Source organism: Mauremys mutica, chromosome 1, assembly GCF_020497125.1.
Source record: "Mauremys mutica isolate MM-2020 ecotype Southern chromosome 1, ASM2049712v1, whole genome shotgun sequence".
NCBI classification, from domain to species: domain Eukaryota; kingdom Metazoa; phylum Chordata; order Testudines; family Geoemydidae; genus Mauremys; species Mauremys mutica.
This window is the reverse complement of record NC_059072.1, coordinates 265,249,224-265,276,961: the sequence shown is the minus strand read 5'-3', so window position 1 is coordinate 265,276,961 and position 27,738 is coordinate 265,249,224. Positions and strand designations below refer to the sequence as shown.

The following is a 27,738-nucleotide window of genomic DNA, read 5'->3' as shown; positions in this document are numbered from 1 at the left end:
TGCTGATGGGTGCTTAATGAAGCAACACCTCTACAAGCGCTGGCGAGGGCCCAGGCCACTGACACGGTACCAAGGTATGAGCGGACCAGGCCGAGCAGCACCTGCGTTGTGGCTACAACCTCAAGGGCACCAAGGGACCCACAATTAATTCACCACCAGCCCCTCCCGCTGCGTGAAAGGGGGCGGCGGGGAGAAAACGACTAACCTAGCTACACTAGTAACGAGCTGCGCACTGGGGGGATGGGGGAGTTTGGGGCATGGGGGTGCAGGGAAAGCCCGTGGGCCTAGGATAGCACAGTCAGGGGGCCCGGTTCAGCCTTGGGGCTCGCTGCCCCCCTCCTCGGGTGAGGCGGGGCGCTCCCGGCAGGGGGCGGCGGCGGGGCAGCTGTCACGCCGCCCGGCAGCAAGCCCAGCCGGGAGCGGAGCAGGCCCGCCCAGCCCGCCGCCGCCGCGCAGAGCACAGCGAGGCCCGAGGCGAGCCCCGGGGGGTGGGGAAGTCTGGAGGGTGGCGGCCTGGCCGGGGGATTTACCGCGTCCGCGGCCCAGGCTCCTGTATCCCCCCAACCCAGAACGGCACAGAGCCCCCCGGAGCCCGGCAGCCCCACGTGTCGCGCAGTACTGGGCCCCACGTGGCACCGCCCCTCCTGCGAGCCAATGAGCCCGCGGGTGAGTTGTGCTGTTTCGTTCGGAGCCCAACTTTTGGGCCAATCGGCGGAGGGGGCGGGGCCGAGAGGACGATGGCGGCAGCGGTAGGGGCGCTGCGGCTCCTGCTGGCCGGGCCGGGTCTGAGGAGGCGGAGACTGTGAGTGACGCCGCTGAGAGCCGTGGGGGAGGGGGCGCTGTGCTCACCCCACCGCCCCCACAAACCCCGCCCCGCGAGAGCGAGACCCCGGGGAGGGGGCGTCGACGCGCTGCGCTCGCAACCCCCCGCCCCTCCCCAACGGCCGCGGAGTGACAGAGCCGCACAGGCTCAGCAGCGCCCCGATCGGCTCCGCTAGGGCCCCGCCCCCTAGAGCCCCCACCCACCCCAGGGCCTCCGCAGAGCCCCGCCCACCCCAGGGCCTCCGCAGAGCCCCGCCCCCTAGAATCCCCCCTCACCCCAGGGCCTCCGCAGAGCCCCGCCCCCACTCACCCCAATGTCTCTGCTAGAGCCCCGCCCCCTAGAGCCCCCACCCACCCCAGGGCCTCCGCAGAGCCCTGTCCCCTACAGCCCACACTCACCCCAATGTCTCTGCATAGTCCCGCCCCCTGCAGCCCCCACTCACCCCAGGGCCTCCGCTTAGCCCCACCCCCAGAGCCCTCTGCCCCCCTACAGCCCCCACTCACTCCTAGTGCCTCCACATAGCCCCACCCCCAGAGTCCCCTGCCCCCCACCTCTCCTGCCCCACTCACTCCTAGTGCCTCCACATAGCCCCCCCCGATCCCCCTGCCCCCCCACTCACACTTATTGCCCCACATAGCTCTGCCCGCTCTGCCCCCCCACCATCCCATAGCCAGGGCTGGCTTTAGGAAGTGCGGGGCCCAATTCGAACAGTTTCAATGGGGCCCCGGCAGGGATGAATAAAAAACACATATGTAAAAAAACATGTGGGGTTTGTACTCACCGGGCGGTGCTCCGAGTCAGGTGGCACTTCGGTGGCGGGTCCTTCACTCACTCCAGGTCTTCGGCGGCACTGAAGGACCCGCTGCTGAAGTGCTGCTGAAGACCCAGAGCAAGCGAAGGACCCGCCGCCGAAGACCCAGAGCACTGCCGGGGGAGTAAAAATTAAAAAGGCGCCTCTAGCCAGGGAAGGGATTCTCACTGGGCGTGGGGCCCTCTTAGGGGGAATTGGTGGAATAGGCCTAAAGCTGGCCCTGCCCCTCTGCCCCCACGCAGCCCCACACTCACCCCCAGAGCCACCTCTGCCTCCACACAAGCCCCCTGACTCCCATCACAGCCCCCTCTGCATCCCAAGCTTCCACACAGCCCTCCAGAGCCCACGACCACGTTTGCCTCCACACAGCCCTCACTCGGTCCCTAAGCCCCCCAGCTCCCACTCCCTGACTGACCTGACCCTCCTGCTGCAGGAACACGTTAGGACTCTCCCTTCACCCATTCAGAGCTGCCCTCTCATTCAGGTGACAGGCAGTGACACACACGCACCCCTTCAAATTTAGTGTCCCCCAGGCTCACTTGCAATAGCCCCCCCCCCCCAGCTTCCTTATGGCTGCAGCACCTCTGGTTATTAACCCCGCCACCCGACATGGTCACTTCTGCCCTCTGGCTGTTAATCCCCACACAGTGCTATAGGAGCAAATAGAGTAAGTTATTAGCAGCTCTCACAATTGTTTTACTACCATTTTCTACCCTTCTTTGTAACTGCCCTGTGCAGCCTTTGAGGGGTGAGGACCATGGGTGCCCTGATTTGCTGTGACTGAAGTTTGTCAGTTGGTCTGTCTGCAACTTGTCAGTTTGAAAATCCCAGCAGCAAACTGGTCTCTGCAACTAAAAAGAAAACATGTTTCCTAGCTAACCAAGTTTATTTTTGAGTGTGAGCTGATGGGTGTCCCTACAAATTATTTAACTTTATTCAGGAAATATATTTCCTGCTTGGTATTTTTTGGCTGTCATAGAAAAATGAAACTTACCAGTAATCAGTTTACTGTTTGATGGTGGCAAATACTGTCCTTTACAAGTTTGAGAAAGTTCATGTAGGACAGTGGTTCTCAAACTTTTGTACTGGTGACCCCTTTCACATAGCAAGCCTCTGGGTGTGACCCCTCCTTATAAATTAAAACCACATTTTTATATATTTAACACAATTATAGATGCTGGAGGCAAAGCAGGATTTGGGGCAGAGGCTGACAGCTCGTGACCCCCCCATGTAATAACCTTGCGACCCCCTAAGGGGTCCCGACCCCCTGTTTGAGAATCCCTGATTGTAGGACATATCCGGCTAGGACCTGATGGTGACCCTGTGGGCCAAATACAAGAAAGGAAAATTGCACTGATTATTTATAATTCTTTAATTAGGGCCAATTTTTGCATTTGGAGACATATGAAGAATTCCTTTAAAGCAGTAACTTTCAACCTTTTTTCATTTGTGGACCCTTAACAAATTTTGAATTGTGTGGGCCCCTGTAGAAATTCAACTTCTTGTCTGCAGACCGTTACCATAGATGTCTTGGATCGTGTCTACACTGTAGAGTTAAATTGACTTACGTTGACAATCATAAACCACTGTAATTACATCACTTGTGCATGTTCACACAATACTCCTTTTGTCAGCAGAGCGTGTCCACAGTTGGTGCTCTAGCACCAAGAGGGAGAGCAGTGCACTGTGGGTAGCTATCCCACTGTGTAAATCGCCACTTTCTCCTGCTAGGAGTTCTGGGAATGAATCACAGTGCATCATGGGGGCAGGATTACCGCCCCATAATGCAGTTTTCTCCATCATATAATTCCAAAGGCTTCCAACTGTGTTTTGTGCCATTTTTTGACTGCCCATGTAAATTTTGCACCTGCTATCTCTGCCTGAAAGCATGGATCCTGCACCACTCTTATGATAAATGTTATGAACACACTGCAGGATCAGCCACATTATTTCATGAGCTGCAAATCTGAACAGGAATCCATGCTGCCTGATTGCTTTTTGCCCTGGAAAGAAACAATTCAAGATTGATGTTGGCATTTATGGAGCAGCTGCATGTGGTGAACCATCACTGTTGGGCTCAGGAAATAAGCACTGATGAGTGGTGGGATTCGATTGTGGGATGGGATGGCAAGTAGTAGCTGCAGAACTTTTGTATGTGCAAAGCCAGCTTCCTTGAACTATGTGCGGAGTTCGCCTCCCACCCTGCAGTGTAATGACCCTAAAATGAGAGCTGCCGTAACAGTGGAAAAGTGTGTCTCAATCACTCTGTGGAAGCTGGCAACTCCAGACTGCTACTGGTCAGTCGCAAATCAGTTTGGAGTTGGGAAGTCCACTTTGGGGTTGCGGTGATGCAAGTGTATAGGGCCATTAATTTCCTCCTTCCTGCTGTGACTCAGTCTCTGAGCAATGTGCAGGAAATAGTAGATAGTTTTGCGGCAATGGGATTCCCTAACTGTGGCGGGGTGATAAATGGCACGCATATGCCAATTTTGGCCCCAATCTTGCGACGGAGTACATCAACAGATAGGGCACTTCTCTATGGCATTGCAGGCACTAGTGGATCACTGGGGTTGTTTCACTGACATCAATGCAGGATGGTCAGGGAAGGTGCATGATGCAGGCATCTTCAGGAACACTGGCTGTAGAGAGAGCTGCATACAGGAACTTTATTTCCAGATCAGAAGGGCATAGGCGCTGACTCTGTAGGTGCTTTGGGGCTGGAGCACCCACAGGAAAAAAAAATGGATGCTGAGCACCCTCCAGCAGCCCCACCAATCAGCTCCTTGCCTCCCACCCACTGATGGGCCTTGCCGATCATCTCCTCCCCCTTCTTCCGAGCACCTCCTGCCTGCCATGATCAGCTATTCAGCAGTGTACACGAGGCTCTGGGGAGAGGGGAGGTGGTGGAACAAGGCAGGAAGAGGTTGGGTGGGAGCAGAGTGGGGGTGAGGCTTGGGGGAAGGGGTGGAGTAGGGGCTGGGCCTGGAATGGGGCAGGGGTCGAGCACGCCCTAGGAACTCACAAAGTCAGTGCCTGTGCAAAAGGGGGATGTGGAAATGCACATAGTGTTCCTGGGAGACTCAGCCTACCCCTTACTTCTGTGGCTCATGAAGCCATGCAGTGGAAACCTTGACAGCAGCAAGGTGTGCTTCAACAACAGGCTCAGCAGGTGTAGAATGACTGTAGAATGTGCATTTGGTAAAGGTTTTTCTGGTGCTCCCTTTTTGGCAGGTTAGACCTCAGTGAGGAAAATTATTCTCATTACAGTCGCCGCCTTGGTGAGTTCCTGGAATTGCTTGATCCCTGCCCCCACTCCACCACTTCCCCCTGCCCTGCTCCCACCCCGCCTCTTCCCATTTTGTTCTGCCCCATCCCCTGAGCGCACCCTGCCCCTGCTCCTCCTTCCCCTCCCAGCGCCTCCTGTACGCTGCTGACCAGCTGATCACGGTGGGAAGGAGGGATGGGGAGGAGCTGATTGGTGGGGCCCGCCGGTGAGCAGGAGGCACTGCTCCAACCACAGAGCACCCACGGAGTCAGCGCCTATGATTCTCATGGTCACAGTGGCCTGCTGTGCTCTGCATAACATTTGTGAAGCCGAGGTGGAAAACTTTCCCCGGGGTGGAGCATTGAGGTGGATTGCCTGGTGGCTGATTTTGAGCAGCCAGACACCAGGCCTATTAGAGGGGCTGCCCTTGGGGGCGTGCAGGGGTGGCTCCAGGCACCAGCGCGCCAAGCACGTGCCTGGGGCAGCAAGCTGCGGGGGGGCAGCCTGACGGTCGCTGTGAGGGCAGCAGTCAGGCCGCCTTCAGCAGCATGTCTGCGGGAGGTCCGCTGTTCCCGCAGCTTTGGCGTTAAATCGGCAGCAGGGACGCCGAAGGCGTGGGACCGGTGTACGTCCCACAGGCTTGCCGCCGAAAGCCACCTGACTGCCGTGCTTTGGGTGGCAAAATACATAGAGCTGCCCCGGGGGCGTGTAAGAGGAGGGCACTGCCCAGGGCACCATGCTCAGGAGCGCCACTGTGTGCCTCCAGGGCAGGGGGTGCCCCCCATCCCACAGTCCTGCTCCACTGCTGCTCCCTCCTCCCCCTCCATGGAGCTGCCCCTGGCCAAGCTGCTTTGGACCAGGAGCCTCTTCCTGTCTGCCGCATAGAGTAGGGGCACGGGGCTGATGTCAGGGTGTACCCGGTTGCTGCTGAACTGGGGTAGGAGAACAATTCTCATTCTCTTCTGTTGCTGCTGGCTCAGGAATGAGTGCTGCAATGTGTTCAGGCTCCCGCATGCTCTGATTAAAGAGACAGCGCTCTCCCAACCTGTCAGTCACAAACCAAAATCTGAAATGGCATCCCTGGTGAGCTAGGAGTGGCCAGAGGGCTGCGGGATGGCCACGGGCTCCGGTAGGGTGACCAGACAGCAAATGTGAAAAATCGGGATGGGGCAGGGAGGTAATAGGAGCCTATATAAGAAAAAGACCCTCAAATCATGACTGTCCGTATAAAATCGGGATATCTGGTCACCCTAGGCTCCAGCAAGATGCAGCTCCCATGCGACAGCACGGGGCCCACCTTGAGCTGCCGGCCAAGTGCCAGGCACAACAAGCCGCAGCAGCAGCACAGAAGTAAGTAAGTAACATCCAAAAATATTTAAATTCTGTTATTGTTTAACGGTGTGATTAAAATTACGATTCATCATGACTCTTTTTAATCTCGCTTGACAGCCCTATATATCAGTATTCCACCCATTGCAATTTTACTTTTTATTGATAGAACACTGAATTAATTTACAGCTCTGCTGCCTTTATGTAACCACAATTTGAATAGGTAACTAAAAATATGTGTAATGTGGAATGCATTAATGAAATCATTTAAAAAATAGATAATGCCTTAAACTGGGACTAATTAGTTTTTCCGAGGGTCATAAAAACCATTATAAATACCAGGCCATCCCTGTCCTAAATCACTACCAATCTGCAATGGATCAAAGAGGGGACCTAGAAGTGAAAGGTCCTGTATCCCATCCCCTGGGCCATCCAGTCCCAGGGTTTTGGGACCAGGCTGAAAACAGACCTTTAATTTATGCCTTGCCTTCATGGAGCAGGGCTGAACAGATTAATCAGATTATTTGAATGAATTTTGGGGATGGTTAGTCTTCTCAAGAGCCTTCCAAATGAGCTGTAGAAATATTTTCTCAAACAGCTAACAGAAAAGGCCCTCACATAGTAAGATAGTTAATTTTAATATTTTTACAGACCTTGCTTTAGCAAACCTTGGAACAGCACTTATGGAAGGCAAGCAGAGTTTTAGCACCAGAGTGGGATAGGTAGTCAAGGGTCAATTGACTTTAATAATTAAAATTAAAAATACTTGCAGTTCTGTCTGAGAGCATAATGCAATAAATATTCTAAAGTTTATTAATGAAAGAGTGTGCAATACAAAAGTAATTGAAACCTAGAAGGTTATGTGAATGCACAACAGGGACTCTGGTTCTATTATGATAACTACAAGAGCAAAGCTAGAGTGGTTTGTGCTGCACAAGAAAGAAATGCTATGAACTGACACAGCCAAAATTAATCCCTGGTAGTTTAAGTAGCATTGTCCTAAAGAAAACCCAGAAGGACACTTACTAAACTGATCCAGTAACCATGACTTTTTCAATTGCTATTCCCTGTGTCAGAGAGGGTAATAAAACACTTTTAGTGTGCAGAATTGTAAATGCCAAGACTTTGGACAGCCAAACATTAAGGGTTTGAGTATTTATACTGTACTATGAAGGGGTCAGAAGTCCACTCAGAAGCTGGAAGCTTATAAGCATGAACCAATTGATGAAAGAAGTCTGTAATATTTGTAGGCCAATAGCAATACTACCCTGAGCAGGCCAAGAGTTACTCTTGCCTTTATCAGCCTCTGCCTACCACTGCATCTGGGCAATGAGGCTCCCTCACTTGACTCCCTCGGGAAACCAGTGACCAGACTTCTTCAGTCCCTAAACCAGCACTAAAGTTTTGTTTAAGCCAACAGCAGTAATGCTAATAAATAACATACTGGTCCCTGAAAGGGACACAACAGCAGCTCTGGGGAGTTCCTTATTTACTCCATCACTGCTTTCCTGTCTCTGTTTACACTAGGGCTTTAACTTATTGTTCTTTTGGAAAGGAATCCTCCTTCCTATCTATATTGTGCCCTGTACTTTTTTTCATTCTTGCCTCAGCTGATTGCTGAGTGCTTCCTTTCAGCAAGATGCATGTAAATAGTTGGTCTCTCCTAGCCAGCAGTGACTCCCTTCACCATCCTCTCTCTAGAGTTGCCTGTTTCTAGGGCAAAGACTAGCAATGCTAGATGAACTGCATGGCATAGCAACTGCTGGGAATGGTAGAAAAATTAAATTGAGCCTTGCCTGGAGAGGGCTTAATCCAAGGGGGGTCAAGAGCTAGAAGGAAAGACCCTTTTAGTGGGGATAAAGGTGAAGAGGTCTTCTAAGCCATTGTTGCTGAGGTGAGCATAGGTAGAGTTAATGGACTGATTCAGCTCGCTAGATGCCCCTCCTGTTGCGGAAATGAAAGGGTGGTTTTAACTGGAGAGACAGATGTTGGGCCCAGACTGCTCCCCAAGATCTGAATCAGGACGGTTGACTGATGTGGAGGAACAAAAAGTCCTTGCTGTGCAATAAGTTAGCTAAATGGGAGTGGGAAGAGAAACCAGAGGGACAACTTAAAGTATACAGTCCATGCACATGTTCACTGAATTTAATTCCATGTTTCCTGGTCTTTGTCTAACGGGAGTCTGTGTAGTTATGGAAATAATGATAGCAGGTGCTTTATGGGTTTTCTGCATAATGGCCGTGTAGAATTTTTTCAGGCAGTGGCAGTAAGGCTAGGTGCTCATGGTGATAAGTATGGGATAAATGCTGAATTGGATGGTAGAGTTGGCAGGTTACAGAGGGTAAATTCTTCTACAGAAAGTCGTCTTCTGATCTGGTGGCATTCTTTTCAGCTGTCACAGAAACTGTTCTTTGTGTTACTGTGACATCATTGCATCACTAAGGCCTGGTCTACACTAGGATCTTAAATCGAATTTAGCAGCGTTAATTCGAACTAATCGCTCAACCGTCCACACCAGAAAGCCATTTAATTCGAACTAGGGGGCTCCTTAGTTCGAATTTGGTACTCCACCCCGACAGGTGGAGTAACGCTAAATTCGCACTTGCTAGCTCGAATTAGGCTAGGTGTGGATGCAAATCGAACTTAGTAGCTCCGGGAGCTATCCCACACTGCACCACTCTGTTGACGCTCTGGACAGCAGTCCGAGCTTGGATGTTCTGAGCAGCACACAGGAAATGACCCGGGAAAATTTGAAATCCTTTTCCTGTCTGGACAGTTAGAATCTCATTTCTTGCTTTGACATCGGGGCGAGCTCCGCGGCACCTGCAACGATGCAGAGCTCTCCAGCAGAGGAGTCAGCCCAATGCAAGAATAGAAAGAGATCCCCAGCATGGACAGACCGGGAAGTCCAGGATCTGATCGCTGTGTGGGGCGAGGAGTCTGTGCTGTCGGAGCTGCGCTCCAACAAGCGTAATGCAAAGACCTTCGAGAAGGTCTCCCAAGCCATGACACAGAAAGGATACAGCCGGGATGCGATGCAGTGCCGCGTGAAAGTCAAGGACCTGAGGCAAGGCTATCAAAAAGTCAGAGCGGCAAACGGACGCTCCGGAGCACAGCCCCAGACATGCCGCTTCTACGAGGCACTGCATGCCATTCTCGGTGGGTCTGCCACCACTGTCCCACCAGTGACCGTGGACTCAGTGGATGGCATAGTGAGCCAGGACAGTTCCTACTCGATGTTCGCCGATGGGCAAGACGACGAAGGGTCCGTGGAGGAAGGCGCAGGCGACAGCAAACACAATGCCGCTTTCCCTGACAGCCAGGATCTCTTCATCACCCTCACAGAGATCCCCTACCAACCCTCACCGGCCGTGAACCCGGACTCAGAGTCAGGGGAAGGATCAGGCGGTAAGTCGTATAAACAAGAAAATATTTATTTGCTCGAAAACATGTATACCAAAAATATAAATTCTATCTATAAATACTATATCTAAAAGTTTTTAAAGGGAAACTAAACGAACAGTAGGTCTACACAGATTGGGATGGAACAATAGTCCTCCATGGACAATTCCACAAATGCTTCAAACAGTTCCTCAAATACCCTCCGCAGGAGGTTTCGAGGAAGAGGTGCCTTATTTGGTCCTCCGGTGAAGCTCACTCTTCCATGCCACGACATCCTCAGATACAGGGGAACCATCGCCTCTACCAGCATGGCCGCGTAGGGTCCCGGTCGGTGAAGTGCTTCCCTTAACATCCTTTCTTTCTGCACTTGAGAGACACGCCTCAGGGTAATCTCGTTACTGAAGTGCTGCATCTAATTAGGGCAATTAGCGAATAGTTACTGTTCTTAATGGTTTACTTATACTTTGCATAACAAAGCCCCGCGCTTAGCAGCCACGTGCTGTAGGCCACACAGGAAAAGCATACATTGATCTTTCCCCTGCAGTGTCGGGAGTGGCTGCAAAAGGGTCATAGTATCTGATTTCCAGATTGCCTTTAGCACGACGGCACAGCTATCCGTTAACTGATAAGCATAATGTACTGTAAGGCTTACCAGGACTTTCTGCTAGAGGGATTCTGCTATCTCTCCCGACTTCTCCGCTCTCCTGTTCAATGGCGCAGCCAATCAGAGCGTAGGCCAAAATGTTGTGCTTCTCTGGAGACCACGTGACACTTGTTGTCCAGTACGGTCTTCTTCATAGAAATTGACTAGACGGTGTTCACTGTTCGCCAAAATGTATCTGTACAAGGAAATCACTAACTTTCCCCATCACACAGCTTCGGCTCCTTCCCGGACTGCCCCGGCATCCCCCTCGCAGAGACTGGCAATGATTAGACGGCGAAAGAAGAAGACTAGGGACGACATGTTCGCTGAACTGATGGCCTGCTCCCGAGCAGAGGCTGCAGAGCAGAAACACTGGAGGGAGACCCTATGTGAGCAGCATCGCACACTCATGGAACGTGAGGATAGGTGGCGGCAGGAAGACCAGCAGACCACCCAAATGCTGCTTGGTCTCATGAAGGAACAAACGGACACGCTTCGTCGCCTTGTTGATGTCCTGCAGGACCGCAGGCTGGAGGACAGGGCCCCCCTGCAGTGTCTCTGCATCGCCCTCCCCAGCCAAGAAGTCCTGGCCCCCCCTCACCCAAAAGTACAAGACGGAGGGGTGGTAGAGGCCGTGAGAACTGTCACTGAACCAGAGCAGAGCAGCCGTGTACCCCGCACTTCTCACGTTAGAAATTTGTAGAAGTGCTTCCCTTATAGGCTCAGCCAGTCCCAAATCCAAGGTTCATCCCCCCCACTGTTTATTAGATTAATAAAAGATGTTTGCTGTTAATCACTGTTTCCGTCATGTCTTTCCTGTCAGAAGATTTTTCGGTGTATGGGGTGGACAGGGGTTTCATACTTGCACGGTATAGCCTACAGTACCAGGGTACAGACTTGGGGAAAGGATCAACTGCGGGGCACACACACACTGCAGTCAGTAGGCACCAGGGTCATTCTGTGTTGTGTATGCTGCCCCTGATCATTTCATAATGTGTATGCTTGTCCAGGGTCCTAGCGCCTGCCACGCCATTACTGTGAAGGCAGGCTGCCCTTACGATGCACTTGCAACGGATCCACGAGCCTATCCGCTGCCCTGAGCCCCAACAAGAGCCCTCATCCACGGACAGATAGTCACTCTTCTCCCACACCCATCACCCCTTCCCACGCAGAAACCCGCAGCCCACTGCCGTCATCCAAACCCCTATGCAAAGAAGGCACCACTCGCCCCTTCCTGCAAACCCTCCCCTTCATGCAGAACCACTGTCATCCGTCCCCCACCCCAGGGACCTATGTAGGAGCAGGAGGATGTCAGTCCTCTATGGAGGAAGCGGTCTGTACGTCAGTGCACACCGTGCCCAGCACAGTATGCGTCCATGTCTCAACACCAGAACAGAAATGCAAAGTAAAAGAAAGATTTATTAATAATGAGTGTAACAATTAATTTGCTTAAAAACGTGCTTTGGAAGTGGGGGAAACTTGGAGAACGCGGCATGTAGCCGCAGATCCAAATCGACACAAACTGACACAGGCCCAGGGTCAGTTTCTCTTGAAAGCAAGTGGAGAGTCATAGGTTACCTTGATCTCCGAGGAAACTTGCTTTCAAAGCCTCCCGGATACAGAGCGCTTCCCGCTGGGATATTCTCTCGGCACAGGTGTCTGGCTGAGCGTAAACTGCAGCCAGGCGATTTGCCTCAACCTCCCATCCGGACAAAAAGGCCTCGCCCTTGCTCTCACACAGATTGTGCAGCACACCGCATGCAGCAATAACTACGGGGATATTCTTTTCGCTGATGTCCGAGCGAGTGAGTAAGCTCCGCCATCTCCCCTTGAGACGTCCGAAAGCACACTCCACCACCATTCTGCACTTGCTCAGCCGGTAGTTGAAGAGTTCCTTCTCTCTGTCCAAGGCGCCTGTATAGGGCTTCATTAGCCAGGGCATTAGCGGGTAGGCTGGGTCCCCGAGGATCACTGTAGGCATCTGCACATCCCCAACCGTTATTTTGTGGTCCGGGAAGAAAGTACCTGCCTGGAGGAGTCTAAAGAGACCAGAGCTCCTGAACACACGCGCGTCATGAACCTTGCCCGCCCACCCGACGTTGATGTTGGTAAAACGTCCCCTATGGTCCACCAGTCCTTGCAGCACCATGGAAAAGTAGCCCTTTCGGTTAATGTAATCGCTGGCCTGGTGGGCCGGTGCCAGGATAGGGATGTGAGTCCCATCTATAGCCCCACCGCAGTTTGGGAATCCCATCGCGGCGAAGCCGTCTATGACAACCTGGACGTTTCCCAGGGTCACCACCTTTGAGAGCAGTTGCTCAACGATTGCGTGGGCTACTTGCATCACAGCAACCCCCACGGTAGATTTGCCCACGCCAAAGTGGTTCGCTACTGACCGGTAGCTGTCTGGCGTGGCAAGTTTCCAGAGGGCTATGGCCACTCGCTTCTGCACACTCAGGGCTGCTCGCATCCGGGTGTCCTGGCGCTTCAGGGCAGGGGACAGCAAGTCACACAGTTCAAGGAAAGTGCCCTTACGCATCCTGAAGTTTCGCAGCCACTCTGTGTCATCCCAGACCTGCAGCACTATGCTGTCCCACCAGTCCGTGCTTGTTTCCCGGGCCAGAATCTCCGTTCCACACCATGAACGTGACCCATTGCCACCATGATCTCCACTGCCCGGCGTACCCTGCTTTCTGAGAGGTCTGCGCCACTCTCCTCACCGCGCTGCCGGAGCCTCCTCGCCCGATTTCTCAGCAGCTGACTGTTGCAGAGGTGGACGATAAGGTGCGAGGAGTTGACAACGGCCATAAGTGCAGCGATGATCGCAGCGGGCTCCATGCTCGCAGTGCTGTGGCGTCCGCGCTGTCACTGACCAGAAAAGTGCGCGAACAGATTTCCCGCCGGCGCTTTCAGGGAGGGAGGGCGTTTGTGAGTGACGGTTGAATGATGACAGTTACCCAAAACCACCCTCGACACATTTTTCCCCCAGCAGGCATTGTGAGCTCTACCCAGCATTCCAATGGGCAGCGGGGACTGCGGGAACTGTGGGATAGCTTCCCACAGTGCACCGCTTCCAAAGTTGACGCTGGCCCCGTGAATGTGGACTCAGAAATTCGAATTAGTGTATTTAGTATGGATACACAAATTCGACTTCATAAGGTCGAATCCACAAATTCGAACTAAGTTGATTCGAAATAGTCTTGTAGTGTAGACAAGGCCTAAGAATCTGCTTTTTAAAGATGCCATCAGAATACTAAGGTGTGAATGTATCTTTATGTACATAAGAGGAGACCCTGTGTTCAGACCTGCAAAACTATTTTCATCTGTTTTCTTTTGTTCATAATGTTCCAAAGCTTTCATCTTTTGGACTGGAATTTTCTATAATTGGTATCTTCCCAAAGATAATTTTTTTTGAAAATTTGAATAAAATCCTTCCAAATATTTTTGAATATGGCTAAGGTAAAATATGTGCTATTCCTGGTTGTTTTTTTTTTAAACTTTAGCCACACCTTTTTAGACAGGGTTATGGTAAAAACAGCTGGCATTTGAAGATTGGCGTGTACGTAGTCCTTGTTGAGGGGTAGTGTATTTGCTTGGTTTGAAGAAAAAATTTCATTTAACCCTTTGAAATTGTGTACTGAACAAATCTTTTACCCTCTATATCACACTTTTACCCTCTATATTGCATTTGTCTGCCCAGCTGTTTGAGAGCCCATTAACTTTAAGGATGTGTGTAAGTGTTTTCAGCTTGTTTCAAGTGGAGTGCCCCAAGGGTTGGTCCTGGGGCCTGTTTTGTTCAATATCTTCATTAAGGATCTGGAGGATGGCGTGGACTGCACTCTTAGCAAGTTTGCAGATTACACTAAACTGGGAGGAGTGGTAAATATGCTGGAGAGTAGGGATAGGATACAGAGGGACCTAGACAAATTAGAGGATTGGGCCAAAAGAAACCTGATGAGGTTCAACAAGGACAAGTGCAGAGTCCTGCACTTAGGACGGAAGAATCCCATTCACTGTTACAGAGTAGGGACCAAATGGCTAGGAAGCAATTCTGCAGAAAAGGAGCTAGGGGTTACAGTGGACGAGAAGCTGGATATGAGTCAACAGTGTGCCCTTGTTGCCAAGAAGGCTAATGACATTTTGGGCTGTATAAGTAGGGGCATTGCCAGCAGATCGAAGGACGTGATCATTCCCCTCTATTCGACATTGGTGAGGCCTCATCTGGAGTAGTGTGTCCAATTTTGGGCCCCACACTACAAGAAGGATGTGGAAAAATTGGAAAGAGTCCAGCGGAGGGCAACAAAAATTATTAGGGGGCTGGAGCACATGACTTATGAGGAGAGGCTGAGGGAACTGGGATCGTTTAGTCTGCAGAAGAGAAGAATGAAGAGGGATTTGATAGCTGCTTTCAACTACCTGAAAGGGGCTTCTAAAGAGGATGGATCTAGACTGTTCTCAGTGGTAGCAGATGACAGAACAAGGAGTAATGGTCTCAAGTTGCAGTGGAGGAGGTTTAGGTTGGATATTAGGAAAAACTTCACTAGGAGGGTGGTGAAGCACTGGAATGGGTTACCTAGGGAGGTGGTGGAATCTCCTTCCTTAGAGGTTTCTAAGATCAGGCTTGACAAAGCCCTGGCTGGGATGATTTAGTTGGGAATTGGTCATGCTTTGAGCAGGGGGTTGGACTAGATGACCTCCTGAGGTCCCTTCCAACCCTGATATTCTATGATTGTGACATAAACCTGTTACATATCAAGTGCACAGAGTCTAATCAGTTTCTCAGTCAATAAAATGAGTGTAGCAGCATCTGAAGTGTTGATGCTTACTAAGTGTTTAAAAGTGGTGTAGGAGTGTAAGATTTTACTTTTGTTAATAATTCCATTTCAGACCACATTCAGAGACCAAGTATACTTGATATAAATTAGTCTTAACCCAAGTGTAGAAGTATTATAACATTGAGGGCTTTCTTGTTTTTTTAGCTCCAGCTGTTCTCTGTCTCAGTGGTTCTCAACCTTTCTAGATTACTGTACCCCTTTTAGGAGTCTGATTTGTTTTGTGTGCCCCAATATCACCTCAGGTAAAAACACTACTTGCTTACAACATCAGACATAAAAATACAGTGTCACAGTACGCTACTGCTGAAAACGTGCTTACTTTCTCATTTTGTCTGTATAAAAATTTTAGTTTGTACTGACTTTGATAGTGTATTTTATATAGCATGTTGAAAAAGTAGGCAAATAACTAGATCTGTTGATGTATCCCCTGGAAGACCTCTGCGTACCCCCAGGGGTACATGTCCTCCTGGTTGAGAACCACTGCTCTATTTCCACTGCAGGAAAGTGCTGCATCTTTACTGTTTCTCAAGAAATGCAAGTTTGTGGCTACTTGGAAAGCTAGTATCAGTGTTTCAGAGTGGTAGCCATGTTAGTCTGTATCAGAAAAAGAAGGAGGAGTACTTGTGGCACCTTAGAGACTAACAAATTTATTTGGGCATAAGCTTTTATGGGCCCAAATAAATTTGTTAGTCTCTAAGGTGCCACAAGTACTCCTCGTTCTTTTAGTAGCAATGTTGTTTTTCATAGATTGGACACTGGAGGGTGCTAATGCAATGGGAGCTGAAATTATCCTAGAAATTAAAAGGTTCTTCTTGTATAGTTTGATACTTTGTTGCAACATTTATGTGAGCATATATAAAGTAATTGCTCAATGGCAGCAAATCTTGTTGATATTGTTTTTAGAATCTTAACTGAGGGCATCAGTGAAGTGTTAAGAGTGTGTGTAGATGAGGTATCTCTTTCCTAACCCTTTAGTGAACATAACTAGTTCTGGGTTTTTCAGATTTAAAAAATGTTCTGTTCAGGATTCTGGGATGAACTGTGTTTGTGACTTTCTAATGACAAACATTTTAAACTGGCAAAACACACTCACCACTAGTGGGCGGGCGGCTGGCGAGCAGGGATCTGGCGAGCAGCAGGTCCCGCCAGTACTTATTGGGGGCAGGAGGAACAGAAAATACGGGACAATTTGTCTGTTTTTAAGAAAAATTTGGGACACCTGCTGGAGGGCTTAAATATGGGACTGTCCCTTTAAAAATGGGACATCTGGTTACCCTACACAGAATATGTACAGATTAAGTAGAATTTTGTACAAATGCATTTTCCCTAAACAATGGTTCCCAACCTTTTTTTCTTTTCTCAGGGTGTGTGGGTGGATGGCTGTGTGTGGGTGTAGTTGTGGGGTTGGCATAAGAACATAAAAACAGACATACTGAGTCAGACCAATGGTCCATCAAGCCCAGTATTCTGTCTTCTGACAAAGGCCAATGCCAGGTGCTTCGCAGGGAATGAACAGAACAGGCAATCATCAAGTGATCCATCCCATCACCCATTCCCAGCTTCTGGCAACTGGGTGACTTCTTCTCCCCTTCCCAAACATATCCTCATGCTGTGTCAAGGTTTTTCAGTTCAGTTTGTGTAGGTTGTGCCCTCTTTTATCCTGAGAGACTTTGCACTATTACCTGCAATCCTGTTAAACTCAAATATTATAATTCCCTATTATATGGTGGATAAATGGGCCCTATAGCAAATATACAGGGTCATATTGAGTTTGATCCTACAGGTTGCTGAGTGTCTTCTGAAAGGACAAAGTACCTTCAGTTCCTGTTGACTTCAGTGGAGATGGAGGGCCCTAAATTCTTCACAGGAAGTGCTAAACACTGCAGCTCCTGGGATTGAGCCTTCATGCCCCACCTGTGTTCTTTGTACTGGGTGTTTGTAAAGTGGGGAACTGATTTTAAGTCCACTCTGTAGGCTTTTAAATCCCTTAATGGGAAGCATGGGGCAATATTTGAGACATTCCCTGTAAGCTGCATCCTGGCAAGCAAATGCGCCCTGACATTAGCAACTTTTTAGGAGTTCCACTTTTGATCAGAGGGTAATTGAATTTACCAGTTTCTGCTCCTCAGCTCATCCCTCCCTACTTGTAAGTAAAACATATGAACACTTTTTTTTTTCTGAGGTGTTTTTAGTTTTAACCTCCCTCAGTCTGTGTGCAGGACACCTCTCACTCACCCCTTTCTAAATTAAGTCACCTTAGTTGGCATGTTAAAATGTTTTATTTAGCATTCTTATTATGGGTTTGAAAGTGTTTGAACAGGACCCCAAGCATCTCGGTGGAATGGCAGCACTTAGTAAATATTATTAGAGAAAAGAATATTCTTCCCTCTTCTACCTCACATGGATGTGAAACCCAAGAAGTTTGCAGAATGTCCACACACAAAAAACAGGCGGAATTAACTTGCTATTATTGACCCCAATATGTGCTAAACTTGAACTGAAGTCCCCTGTTAATTTCCCCCTCTTTTCCTTAAACACTGCTCTATTACCTCACTATTCTCCTGTAACCCCTTTCGCCTCTGAATGTAGCTAGCATAAGTTTGAATTACCTGTTATCATGGGATAGGCAAGGCTCTAGTGATCTCTGTCTTCCCTTGTCTGTCCCTACAGGGCTGGATCAATGTACTACCATGGACTGAGTAGATGAACTTTCTTGCCTTTATTCTATTATTTTAATTAAACACGGTTAGCATCAGGACCTCTGCAGTGATGAAAGGGAAATGATGAAACTTTGAAGAATTTGGGACATAGAGTTGATCTCTAAATTTTAATGTACTCTTTGCATTAAAGCAGTTAATAGATACATTTTATATTGAGCTTTCAGGTGACCTAATTTCCCTTAGTACTGTACATTTAGTTTTACACATCTGCACCTAATTTGTAAAAAGGACTTAATGAGAAACTTCAAACAGTTTAAATGTCAATTACAAAGAAAGCGAGGTTTTAAAGTTCCAGTAATCTGTCCATACTGGTCATCGAAACATGATCCCAGGTGGATGTAATTCAAGACAGATGGCATTCCAGAGGCATAATTACAAAGAGCTTATATATTTTCAACACTAACAAGCTGTAACGCTATGTTGTAGCTACACTTGCGGTACTGTATGACTACAGTTTCTGTTTTATCTGGTGTGGACTTGATATCAAGAGTTTTAATTCTCCACTTCTTGCCCCGAGCACCCACTGACGGTTTAAGGAGGGGAAGAATATTTTGTAGGATTAATTTACATTGATTGGTCCTGTTGTTTCCAAAAGATGTTGTTCACAAAAAAGGGAAGAAAAATGGAGCATGTTATATAAACTAGCTCATCACATAATTATTTTTATTTCCTTTTATTTCCAAATTATTGTATTTGTATTGATTCCCAGGAAATAGCTATGAAGAATTGCTAAAAGTTCACAACATTCTGGATGTTTTCAGATGACTTTTCTAACTGAGAACCTATGAAATAAAGCTCCATTTATTTGGAAAATTAAAGCTAAAGGGATTGATTATTATCACTTGCACTGGTAAATCAGAAGTAACTCCCACTGAGGTAAATCTGGAGTCACATGCCCAGTGTGTAAAGTCAGTTTTGAATTATATGTAAGGGTCTGATTATGAGGTTGGACCCAAGTTTTAGGGCAGAGCTAATCATATTGAACAGAAAATAAATGAAAGATTTATTTTTGATTGAAATAATTAGCTGTGTGCTATATTCTTAGACATTTAAATATTATAAAATTAAATATATTTAGCAGTTTAGACAAATTAATTTTGTGGCCCTTAATACTGACCAATAAAACATGACTGCCTATATAATTTTCATTTGCATTGTTTTTTGTTTTTGTTATCATTAGAACAAGAAAACAAAAGTATTTAAACTGCTAATTAGAATTTTATTTTTATATGCTCATCTTTAAGGTTTTACAGAGTATTAGCAGTCAAAATTTAAAATGTCTTCCTGCATTCAGACTTTTTGTTTGTTACATTAAACATACAAACACGCACACATACATATATACAGCAGAACCTGTGAAGGGGCATGTGTATTAAAGAGCACACATTTTATGCTAATTCAGCTACCTCTCAAGTAAGAATGTAGAGGAGTGGAGAAGGGCTAAGATGCTTGTTACTTGAAATGTCTGAATTAAGTGTTGAGCTTCTTCCCTGTTTAATTTAAAAAAAAATCAAAGTATGTTGTAAAATGTTCTAAAAACATCTTAACCTGTTTTCCTGCTTGGAAAAATGCAAGTGCTATTTTGACGCACAAAGCTCTCCAACAAACAAGTTGGGCTTCAGAGCCACACTTGAAACAAAATACCAATTTTATCTACAGTTTACTAGTTTTCCCATTTTATGCAGTGGCATTTGAATGCCCTCTAGTAATTGGTTTGGTTTTTTTTTAGCAAAAAAACAAAGCTTATTAGCACCGTATTTGGCATGTCATGAATCATTAAATCTTTATATAAATTCAGAAGTAATTTATAGCATACAAAATCCTCTGATATATATTCTCCCCCCTCCCACCCCCCCATCTAGGCTGCTGGGTTGTGATCAGTTTTCAAAGCATAGCATGTCAGTTCCAGTAGACTGCGAACAAATACTTGTTAGTTCAGAAATTGTGTATAATTCTCTGGGTGTAGAAAAACTGTTTTCTTTTGATGGACATTGTTCAATATACCCAGCAGTGATGAGTAGGTTAAAGTGTGTGAAAGCAGAAGGAAGGAAAGCGTCACTTAGTTAAGCTTTTTATTTGTGCAAATTAGTTTTACAGCTAAATTTTCTACCTATATTTGATACTAGTAAGCCTTGATCCCTGGTATTTTTCTCCTGGAGGAATTCTCCCTCTGACCCACTCCCAGGCTTTGTATGGGTAACATACTGTGGTCATATGTTTGGATCAAGCTTCACTTTAAGACCTAAACTAGTCATTAAAGACTGAGTGGGAAAGTTCCTTGCACCTGGGAAATTAGGAAAGCAGAAGCAAGAGACATGGCCGCATCCTTTCCCTGGTGGTTCTTCACCTGTGAATTTGAACGGTGGTGGTAATAAAAGTTTTGTGGACCTCATTTTATGTGAGACCATTAAGCAACATGAGAATCTGGGACTAGCTACCCTTCAGATTTCAGGACACTAAAAGGTGCCATTTATAAGTTTAAAGTGCCTGCAGGAAGGCAAAACAGGCTTGTAAACTTAAACTCGAGACTCCAGAAGGTAACAGGTTTGTAGTGTGGGCTACACACTTAGATTATCAAAATTGCAAATGTGCTTTATGGTTTTTTGTTTTTTTTTAATTGGAAAACATCTGCCTATAAAAAGCTGATACAACTTTTCATACTTCTCACTGGTGTTGTTACTATCTCTTATGTCATAGAAAAGACACGATTGTGAATGGCCCTGCTATAAATCCTAAATTGTCATTACAGCTGCCAGAGCCTAGGGCCTGTTATCATTCTCATTACAACCTACTATTTTGCTGAGCTACTAATTTAGCTATTCAGATTTGTTTCTGTAAGATGGGGAGGAAGTTGATCTGTTTAGGAATATTTTGCAATCTTGGAGCTTATTATGTAGAGTAGGCCTTTTTGTATTAAATATCTCAACCTTTTTTATTGTTTGAAAACTAACAGTGTATGTATAACATTTTCAATGATTTAAGTATGATTTCTCTATTAGTATTGACAATGGTCTGTAGTAGAGCAACATACTAAGAAGTTAAATGTCTATCCGTGCAATAGACTCTAATGGTTCTAAAGCAGTGAGCACCATCTACTGAATAAAGAATATTCTGAGTTTCTGTAAGTGAATTTAGAGATGATGAACGGTGCTAGAATGGCAACCCAGGGAAACTGAAGTTCACTATTTGTTCACAGAACCAGGTACAGCTTTCCTCACCGAGCTCAACCACTATACTTCAACCCAGACCTTGTGGGATCACCTCTAGGATATCATGGAAATTTGTTTTTGCCCTCTGCTAAGCCTCTCTGGGACTGTCAGTTGTGATGGTGATTTTTGTGATTTGATCCACTGAGCCCAAAATTTCAAAATGCCTAAAATTAGGCACTTGAATCTATATTTATCCACTTAAATAAGTGGGCCATTTTCGTAAGTGCTGGGAACAGAGTTCCCATTGATTGCAATTGACTACTCTCAGCTTCCATTGACTGCCTTGAGATTACTCTTGGGAGTAAAGTTACTCAAATGTATGTTTATAGGCTCAGACCCGAAATTCCATGAATGATAGGAGGTCTGCACAGGAGTATCGGGGAGTTTAGAATTTGGCATTTATAATCTTTATTCTAATTTTCTAAGTGCAAGGGGTTAATTAAATACTTAGATGAGTCTGCCTGCTTTAAAATAAGCGTGTTTATGAATACTTTTGTCAGCAGTTACTGATGGTATTTCTAAAATAAAATAATTCAATGTGTAAACCAGTGTCTAAGGATATAATTCTTCTAGAGGGTCTCAATATTAAAAACAATAATGATTCAGAATTATTTTCTCACTTTGCTCTGTCTTCCTGGATTTTTTCTGTTGTTACATAGGTTGATCCACTTGGGCCCCAATCCTGCATTGAGTTGAATGTAATCCCTGGACCTTTGCAGAGCTGATTGCAGGATTCAGACCTTGATATCTACTTTTAAAAGGCAGTTATGTGACTGTTTATGTTGGAGCCAGCTGTTTTGATGCTGTAGATACGTTGCTAGTTGACAAGATTGAAATTATTTTTCTTTATGGTCAAACAGTGATACCCTTACTCATGTTGGGTAGTCCCTTACTCTTTACAAGTTGACTCATTGACTTCTGTGGACTACTCACTGTTCCATATGAATATCACAATCTGCCTCTCAGTGTGTTGGCTTTTCAGTATTTTGTCACAACATGTATATGGTAGCTGTCTTGCAGAGACATAAAAAAAAATCTATATTTTCCTTGTAAAATAAGTACAGTTTCTAGATGGCATTTAATAAATAATTTAAAATTTCGTAACTTTTGTCTTTTTGAACTTTAAACCTAAAATCCATAATAATATTTCATTGTAGTCTCTCTGTGTTGATTTATCTAGCCTTTAAATACAAACTTGTGTTTAGAGTTTGTGCATTAAATATTGGGTGGTGGGTTGTTTTGTTAAATCTGCAACTTATTACTCAAAGCATTTAAAATTGTTGGGTCAGTGCAAAATATTGACTTCAGCATATTGAAAGCATAAAAACTCTTTTTTGTTGGTAACTACTCTTTGGAGAAGTTGATAGATGTGAAAAACATTTAGCAGTGTTTTTTTCCCCCCTTCCCGTGAAACTAAGCTACTGAGGAAATTTTCCTACTGCAGTATGCTGCAATATGTCAGAAACACCGATATGTTATAGATGCATCATCATCTAAAAGGAAAAATTGAGTGTGGGTTTGAAGTCGACAAGTGATGAAAGTAGCCCTGAGGTTGTCAATTAGAAAGCCAAGGCCTGGAACTGATAAGTTAATGGGCATTCCCCCTCCCCACCCCTGTTCCACCTCCTCTCCCTGCCCCCCCCTTTTTTTTTTTCAAGTCTGCAAGATCTTTATTGCTGAGGATATAAAAAAAATCATGTTGGTCTATGTCCCAAAAAATATCCTACTTAACAGTATTCACTTAAATACCTGGTGCCTTTGTTTGACTTGTTACAAGTTTCTTAATATAAATCGATAAGCAGTGAGAAATGGAAACATGGCAAATAGAAAATTATCCCTCTCTCTTTTGGTTTATGCTGAGTTTTTCTTTTTAACATTTAACAGACCACTCCATGGGACCATGTAATAATGTTCAACAGTGTTGCAGGATTTGTTTTCTACCATATATTTGCTTGCTGGTTTTAAGATGTGCAATTTAATTTTTGAGTCGAAAAATTATGTCTTCCTCTGGAGAGGCGAAAGGGCAACATATTGTTTTCTTCTTGAAGTGGGTGTTAGTTGTCCAAACATGTTTTTTAGTTATTTTTTAGTATTTAAAAAAGCTTATATTAGCTGATTTTATCAGTTTATGCAGATTTTAATATTTTTAGGCATATCTTCTTATGTGGTTGAAGGGAGAGAACAAGAATTTACAAATGAAAGCAGTTTTGAAGTGCTAACAGGTACAGACTACAGCTGAGACTTGCACTCTGCTGTGAAGAAAAACTTTTAGTCCATTTTTATTTTTTTAAATTGACGCTTGTTAATTTAACGTTTTAGTGATTGTAAAAGGTTTCATATTGACAGCCCCGAAGTTTGAAGCCTCTATCCATAGCACAACTACCACAAGGGCAGTAGCAATACAGATTTTCCACATAAACCTGGCTCAAACCAGAACAGAGTAATTCCAAGCATGAAAAAATAGTTCAGTCTCCATACATGTTCAGTCCTTGATCTCCTCTATTTAGACTACCGACAGCTATGATGTTTCTCAGTGACCTCTGCACACGTGTTGCAGGGCAATGATTTGCAGTCACTACTCACCTGTGGCCATCAAGTGCAATGAGGAGTTCTTTTTAAGAACTGATGGCATGATATGACCTTCAGGTCTGAATTTGGGCTGGTGACATGGAGCTATAATGGGTTGGCAATCTCTGGCATGAGGCTCGCCAGGGTAAGCACCCTGGAGGGCCGGGCCAATTTGTTTATCTTCCACGTCGGCAGGTTCAGCGGACCGCAGCTCCCACTGGCTGCGGTTCGCTGTCCCAGGCCAATGGGGGAGGCAGGAAGCCGCGGCCAGCACATCCCTCGGCCCGCGCAGCTTCTTGCCACCCCCATTGGCCTGGGACGGCGAACCGCGGCCAGTGGGAGCTGCGGTCCGCTGAACCTGCCAACGTGGCAGGTTGCCGACCCCTGAGCTATAATCAATTGTATGAGCTGCTCCCTTTCCTCTCCTTTTCCACCCCTGATTTTTAAGAAAAATAAAATACATCTTAATTGAAATAATTCACACCAAGAATTGTGATTAAAGACATGTTACTGTGTAATGGATTTCACTTAGAACTATTCACCTGATAGGGAAAATTAATAAATCTAACATGGTGAGCAGTTGCTCTTGTCCAATATTTTCTCAGAAGTTTAGACAGGTAGGAGATTTAAATCTTAAATAATCTTCTGTTCTTCCCACACCCTATTTTAATTTGTTTCCTGAAATGGTAGTGTCTTACAGTTTTATTCATAATAATGAAAATACACCACAATACCTTTGATGGAATAGTGTATCCTGTTGCACAACATGGCTGAAATGCTGACCTGTTATAAGGAGAATAATATCAAGGAGGTGCAATGATGAGGCTCTTGGGATAGCCTGTAATTCTTTTTCTGCTCAGATTTCACCTCTTCCAAAATAGCATAATCCCTGTACGTTCTTCGGAGTGGAACCTTCACCTCAATTGAAATCTTACATTTACGGGAAGAAGAAATTCTGCTATCTGTGCATGCCCACTACTAATAATGACAGTCTGTGAATCCACTGAATTTATTTCCTGAATGTCCTTGTGTAAAGCCAACAGCCCTGGTAGTCAGCAGGTGGGATCAAATTTAGGACCTCTGGAGCTTAGTGTATGACTTTACTACATGAGTTAAAAAGCCACATGCTTCTGAGCTAAGACTGTAGAGCAGACTCTTAATCTCTAAGTGGTCTTGGTGCCACTAAAGGGGACAGAGCACCACATCCAGGAGGTGTGGGTTACACTTGCACAAGTAGATAATGTCAAATCAACAAAGTACATATTTCAGAAAAATGGTCATATCTTTCCAAACTTCTTTCTTAATTTCCTTTTTACATACTTTTTACATCTGTACATCTACCAGCACTGTTGAGCACTGTGCCATATGGATGCAGTTTAGCTAAACCAGTCACTTTCACTGTAAAAGGTAGACTTTTTTGCAAGAAATCCCCAAACTGTTTCTGTCAGTTTGTGCAGCAGCATGTTGCTGTCTTCACTTGTCTTTTGTTAAACAACTTTTCTTCACTGTTGGTAATCTTGCTTTTGTCAGCATAAAGTCTATAGCTCTGTCCCACCCAGAGAGTGGTTTATGGAACTGATACTTTTGGCAATTTTTAAGTACACCTCCCTTCCTCCTCCTTGTGAATGGAGCCTTGCCATCTATTCACCCAGTGTATGGTGGGGTCAAGAGAAGTGATCTATGCCACTTATTTTGCACCACACAAAATTGCATTTTGAGGACCAAAGCATAAGAGAGGATGTCCAAGAACTGCTCTGGGGAGACTGCCAAATGAACGTGGTATGGAGCCCCACAGAGAGATCAATGACATATTTTTTCACCTTCCCACAATTCCACTCACTTTGTAGTACAAGACCCCTGGATTGAGGGAAGCTTCTCGCCTCCCCACAAGGCTAGGTCTAAAGCAGGTTCTTCTTATAATGTCTGCCACACATGTAAATCTAACCACCACGTGTATCTCTCCCATTCTAAACAAATAACAGCCAGAGGTCAATCTATATTTAAATTAAATGTTTTTTTCTCCCTAGTATCTGCTTTGCCTCTCATGGCTAAGATATCAGTGACAGTCCCTCCATCTTTTCCAGAAGTTGGCATGAGCATCCTCTAGCTCAGCTCTTCAATATTTTTGTTTCTTCCCTCTTTAAAGAAACTGAACTAAGAGAAAACAACCAATAGAAAACTATAAACAAGTGTAGGTTGTTCTCCAAAAGATAGTGAGATCTCATAATTGTGTGGCTCTTCAGATGAGGAGTCTAAAAATAAGGGGGGCAGCTTGTTCAGCTTTGACTTGGAACATTTTAATTGAAAAAGATTCCTATGCAATAGAAATCAAGAAAACAGAAGAAAAATCTCCAACCTCTTCCAAAGACTCACTGAAATGAAGTGTGGCAAAGAGGTATTTCCAGGTCCTGAGTCCTTAAAAGAAATACAGTAGTGGACTTAGGCTTTACACAGATAAAAAAGGTCTGTTAAATTAATTATACAAGACTCACTAAAGTCAACACAGTCCCTAAAACAGATTATCTCAGCCCTAACTAAAGGACTGTCCTCCTGCTGGAAAAAGCAGCTGTGCTTTTCCTACAGGAAAAAAACAAAATTTGAATGTGCCAGGAAAAGGAAGCATTCCTTGGGACAGCCATAGTCTATTTGTCAATCTCCGTGGTTGTCCTATTCAGGCAAAGCATCTACTAGTATTAAAAAATGGTAAGTACACAGAATCGAAACAATAAAGACATTTAGCATTAGCACGAACATCCTGTAATTACATATATGTGTGCATACACGTGTTACTGAATTGTAGTGCTGAATTAAATGCTATATAAAATAAAATTCTGTATTCTTCCCAGCTGTGCTCTAACAGTTGGAGTTTAGATGCACATACGATTTCCGTGAGATGTGATCTAGTCACCTCTCAGCTAAATCATACTCTTCAGAGAAACCCTAAAAAAGGAATAAAAGAAGCAATTGACTTAGCTGCTCTTAGACAAAACAGAGACAATGTCAAACCAAATTTAGACCCTTCTAGAAATCTAATAATCCTTTGGGTGGTCCTTTTTGATACTCTAGGCCTCAAAGCTATTTTGAGGGGTTGCATTCTTAGAGGACCACCTGAACGCCTCCCCCCCCCTTCCTGATTCTCCCATTCTAAACAAATAACCAGGAAGGTCTATAGATGGGAAGGGGAGATTGCCAACTCTTGATATGAACATGCTTACTAAAGGAACCAATAAAAAATGTTATGAAGTTTCTTTACTGGTTGTCTTGAATTTTTCAAAATTTCACCAAAAAAGTTAAAAAACGTAGCACTGGGGGGGGGGGATCTGAAATAAAAAACTGACAAAAAATTGATCCAAAAATCAAAATTCAGAAATTTTTTACTATCTCTATTCATACTAATATGCACATTGCAAGACCCAGTGACTAGGAAAATAAAATAAATTATGATCATGGGCTAATCTGCAATCAAAGAGCTTATGTCTCTGACAAGCGACGACAAGGCTTCTATGGGTGAAAAACATACTTATCTCAGTCACATGTGTCCAGTGCAACCTCGACACAAGGGTCCACAGATTCAGCCAATAACCCTGGAACCAAGCGAATGAAAAATCAAATTCTCTGTCCTGTCCATAAATATTCAGCATGTGGGACAGCCCACAGTAAATTTAGTTCTCTCTTCCAGCCGACAGGAAATTCCAGAAAAGTTGCTCCAAGCACTGAGAACGTAAGACACAGAGGATGCACTCCCCCATCATCTCACTACTGAGAAGTCGACTTCCACAATTGGCCGATGATGCCAGCCTCCATCACTCACTTGTTAAATTTTCAGACACTTTCATGCTTTCTCCCATGCTGCCTCTCATGCTTCACAGGAACTCCTTGTAAACATCAACAAAACTAACACATTATCCTTTTCAAATCACCCCTTAAAACTATCTTTGCCATCATGCCTACAAAAAACTTGGCAACAATTAGGCTACTGGTGTGCTGAGGCCACTACATATCATGCTGAACAGTACTGTCTCATTGTTTCTTTGTTCCCCTGTCTGTATCTTTGTTGTCTCTTGTCTTATACTTCGATCATAATGTTTTTGTAATCTTTTTGTTCTGTGTTTTGTACAGCACCTAGGACAACC

The 27,738-nt window shown here is 45.6% G+C and overlaps 1 protein-coding gene across 1 annotated transcript in view; it reads left to right on the top strand.

Annotated features, from left to right (window-relative positions):
- The first annotated feature begins 731 nt into the window (after positions 1-731).
- CLYBL (citramalyl-CoA lyase) overlaps positions 732-27,738 on the top strand; it is a 240,598-nt gene continuing 213,591 nt past the window's right edge. The window contains exons 1-2 of the mRNA XM_045009060.1: positions 732-802; positions 6,154-6,249. Of these exons, the coding sequence (XP_044864995.1) occupies positions 738-802; positions 6,154-6,249 (161 nt within the window). The 5' untranslated portion in view covers positions 732-737. The remainder of the gene's footprint in view (positions 803-6,153; positions 6,250-27,738) is intronic.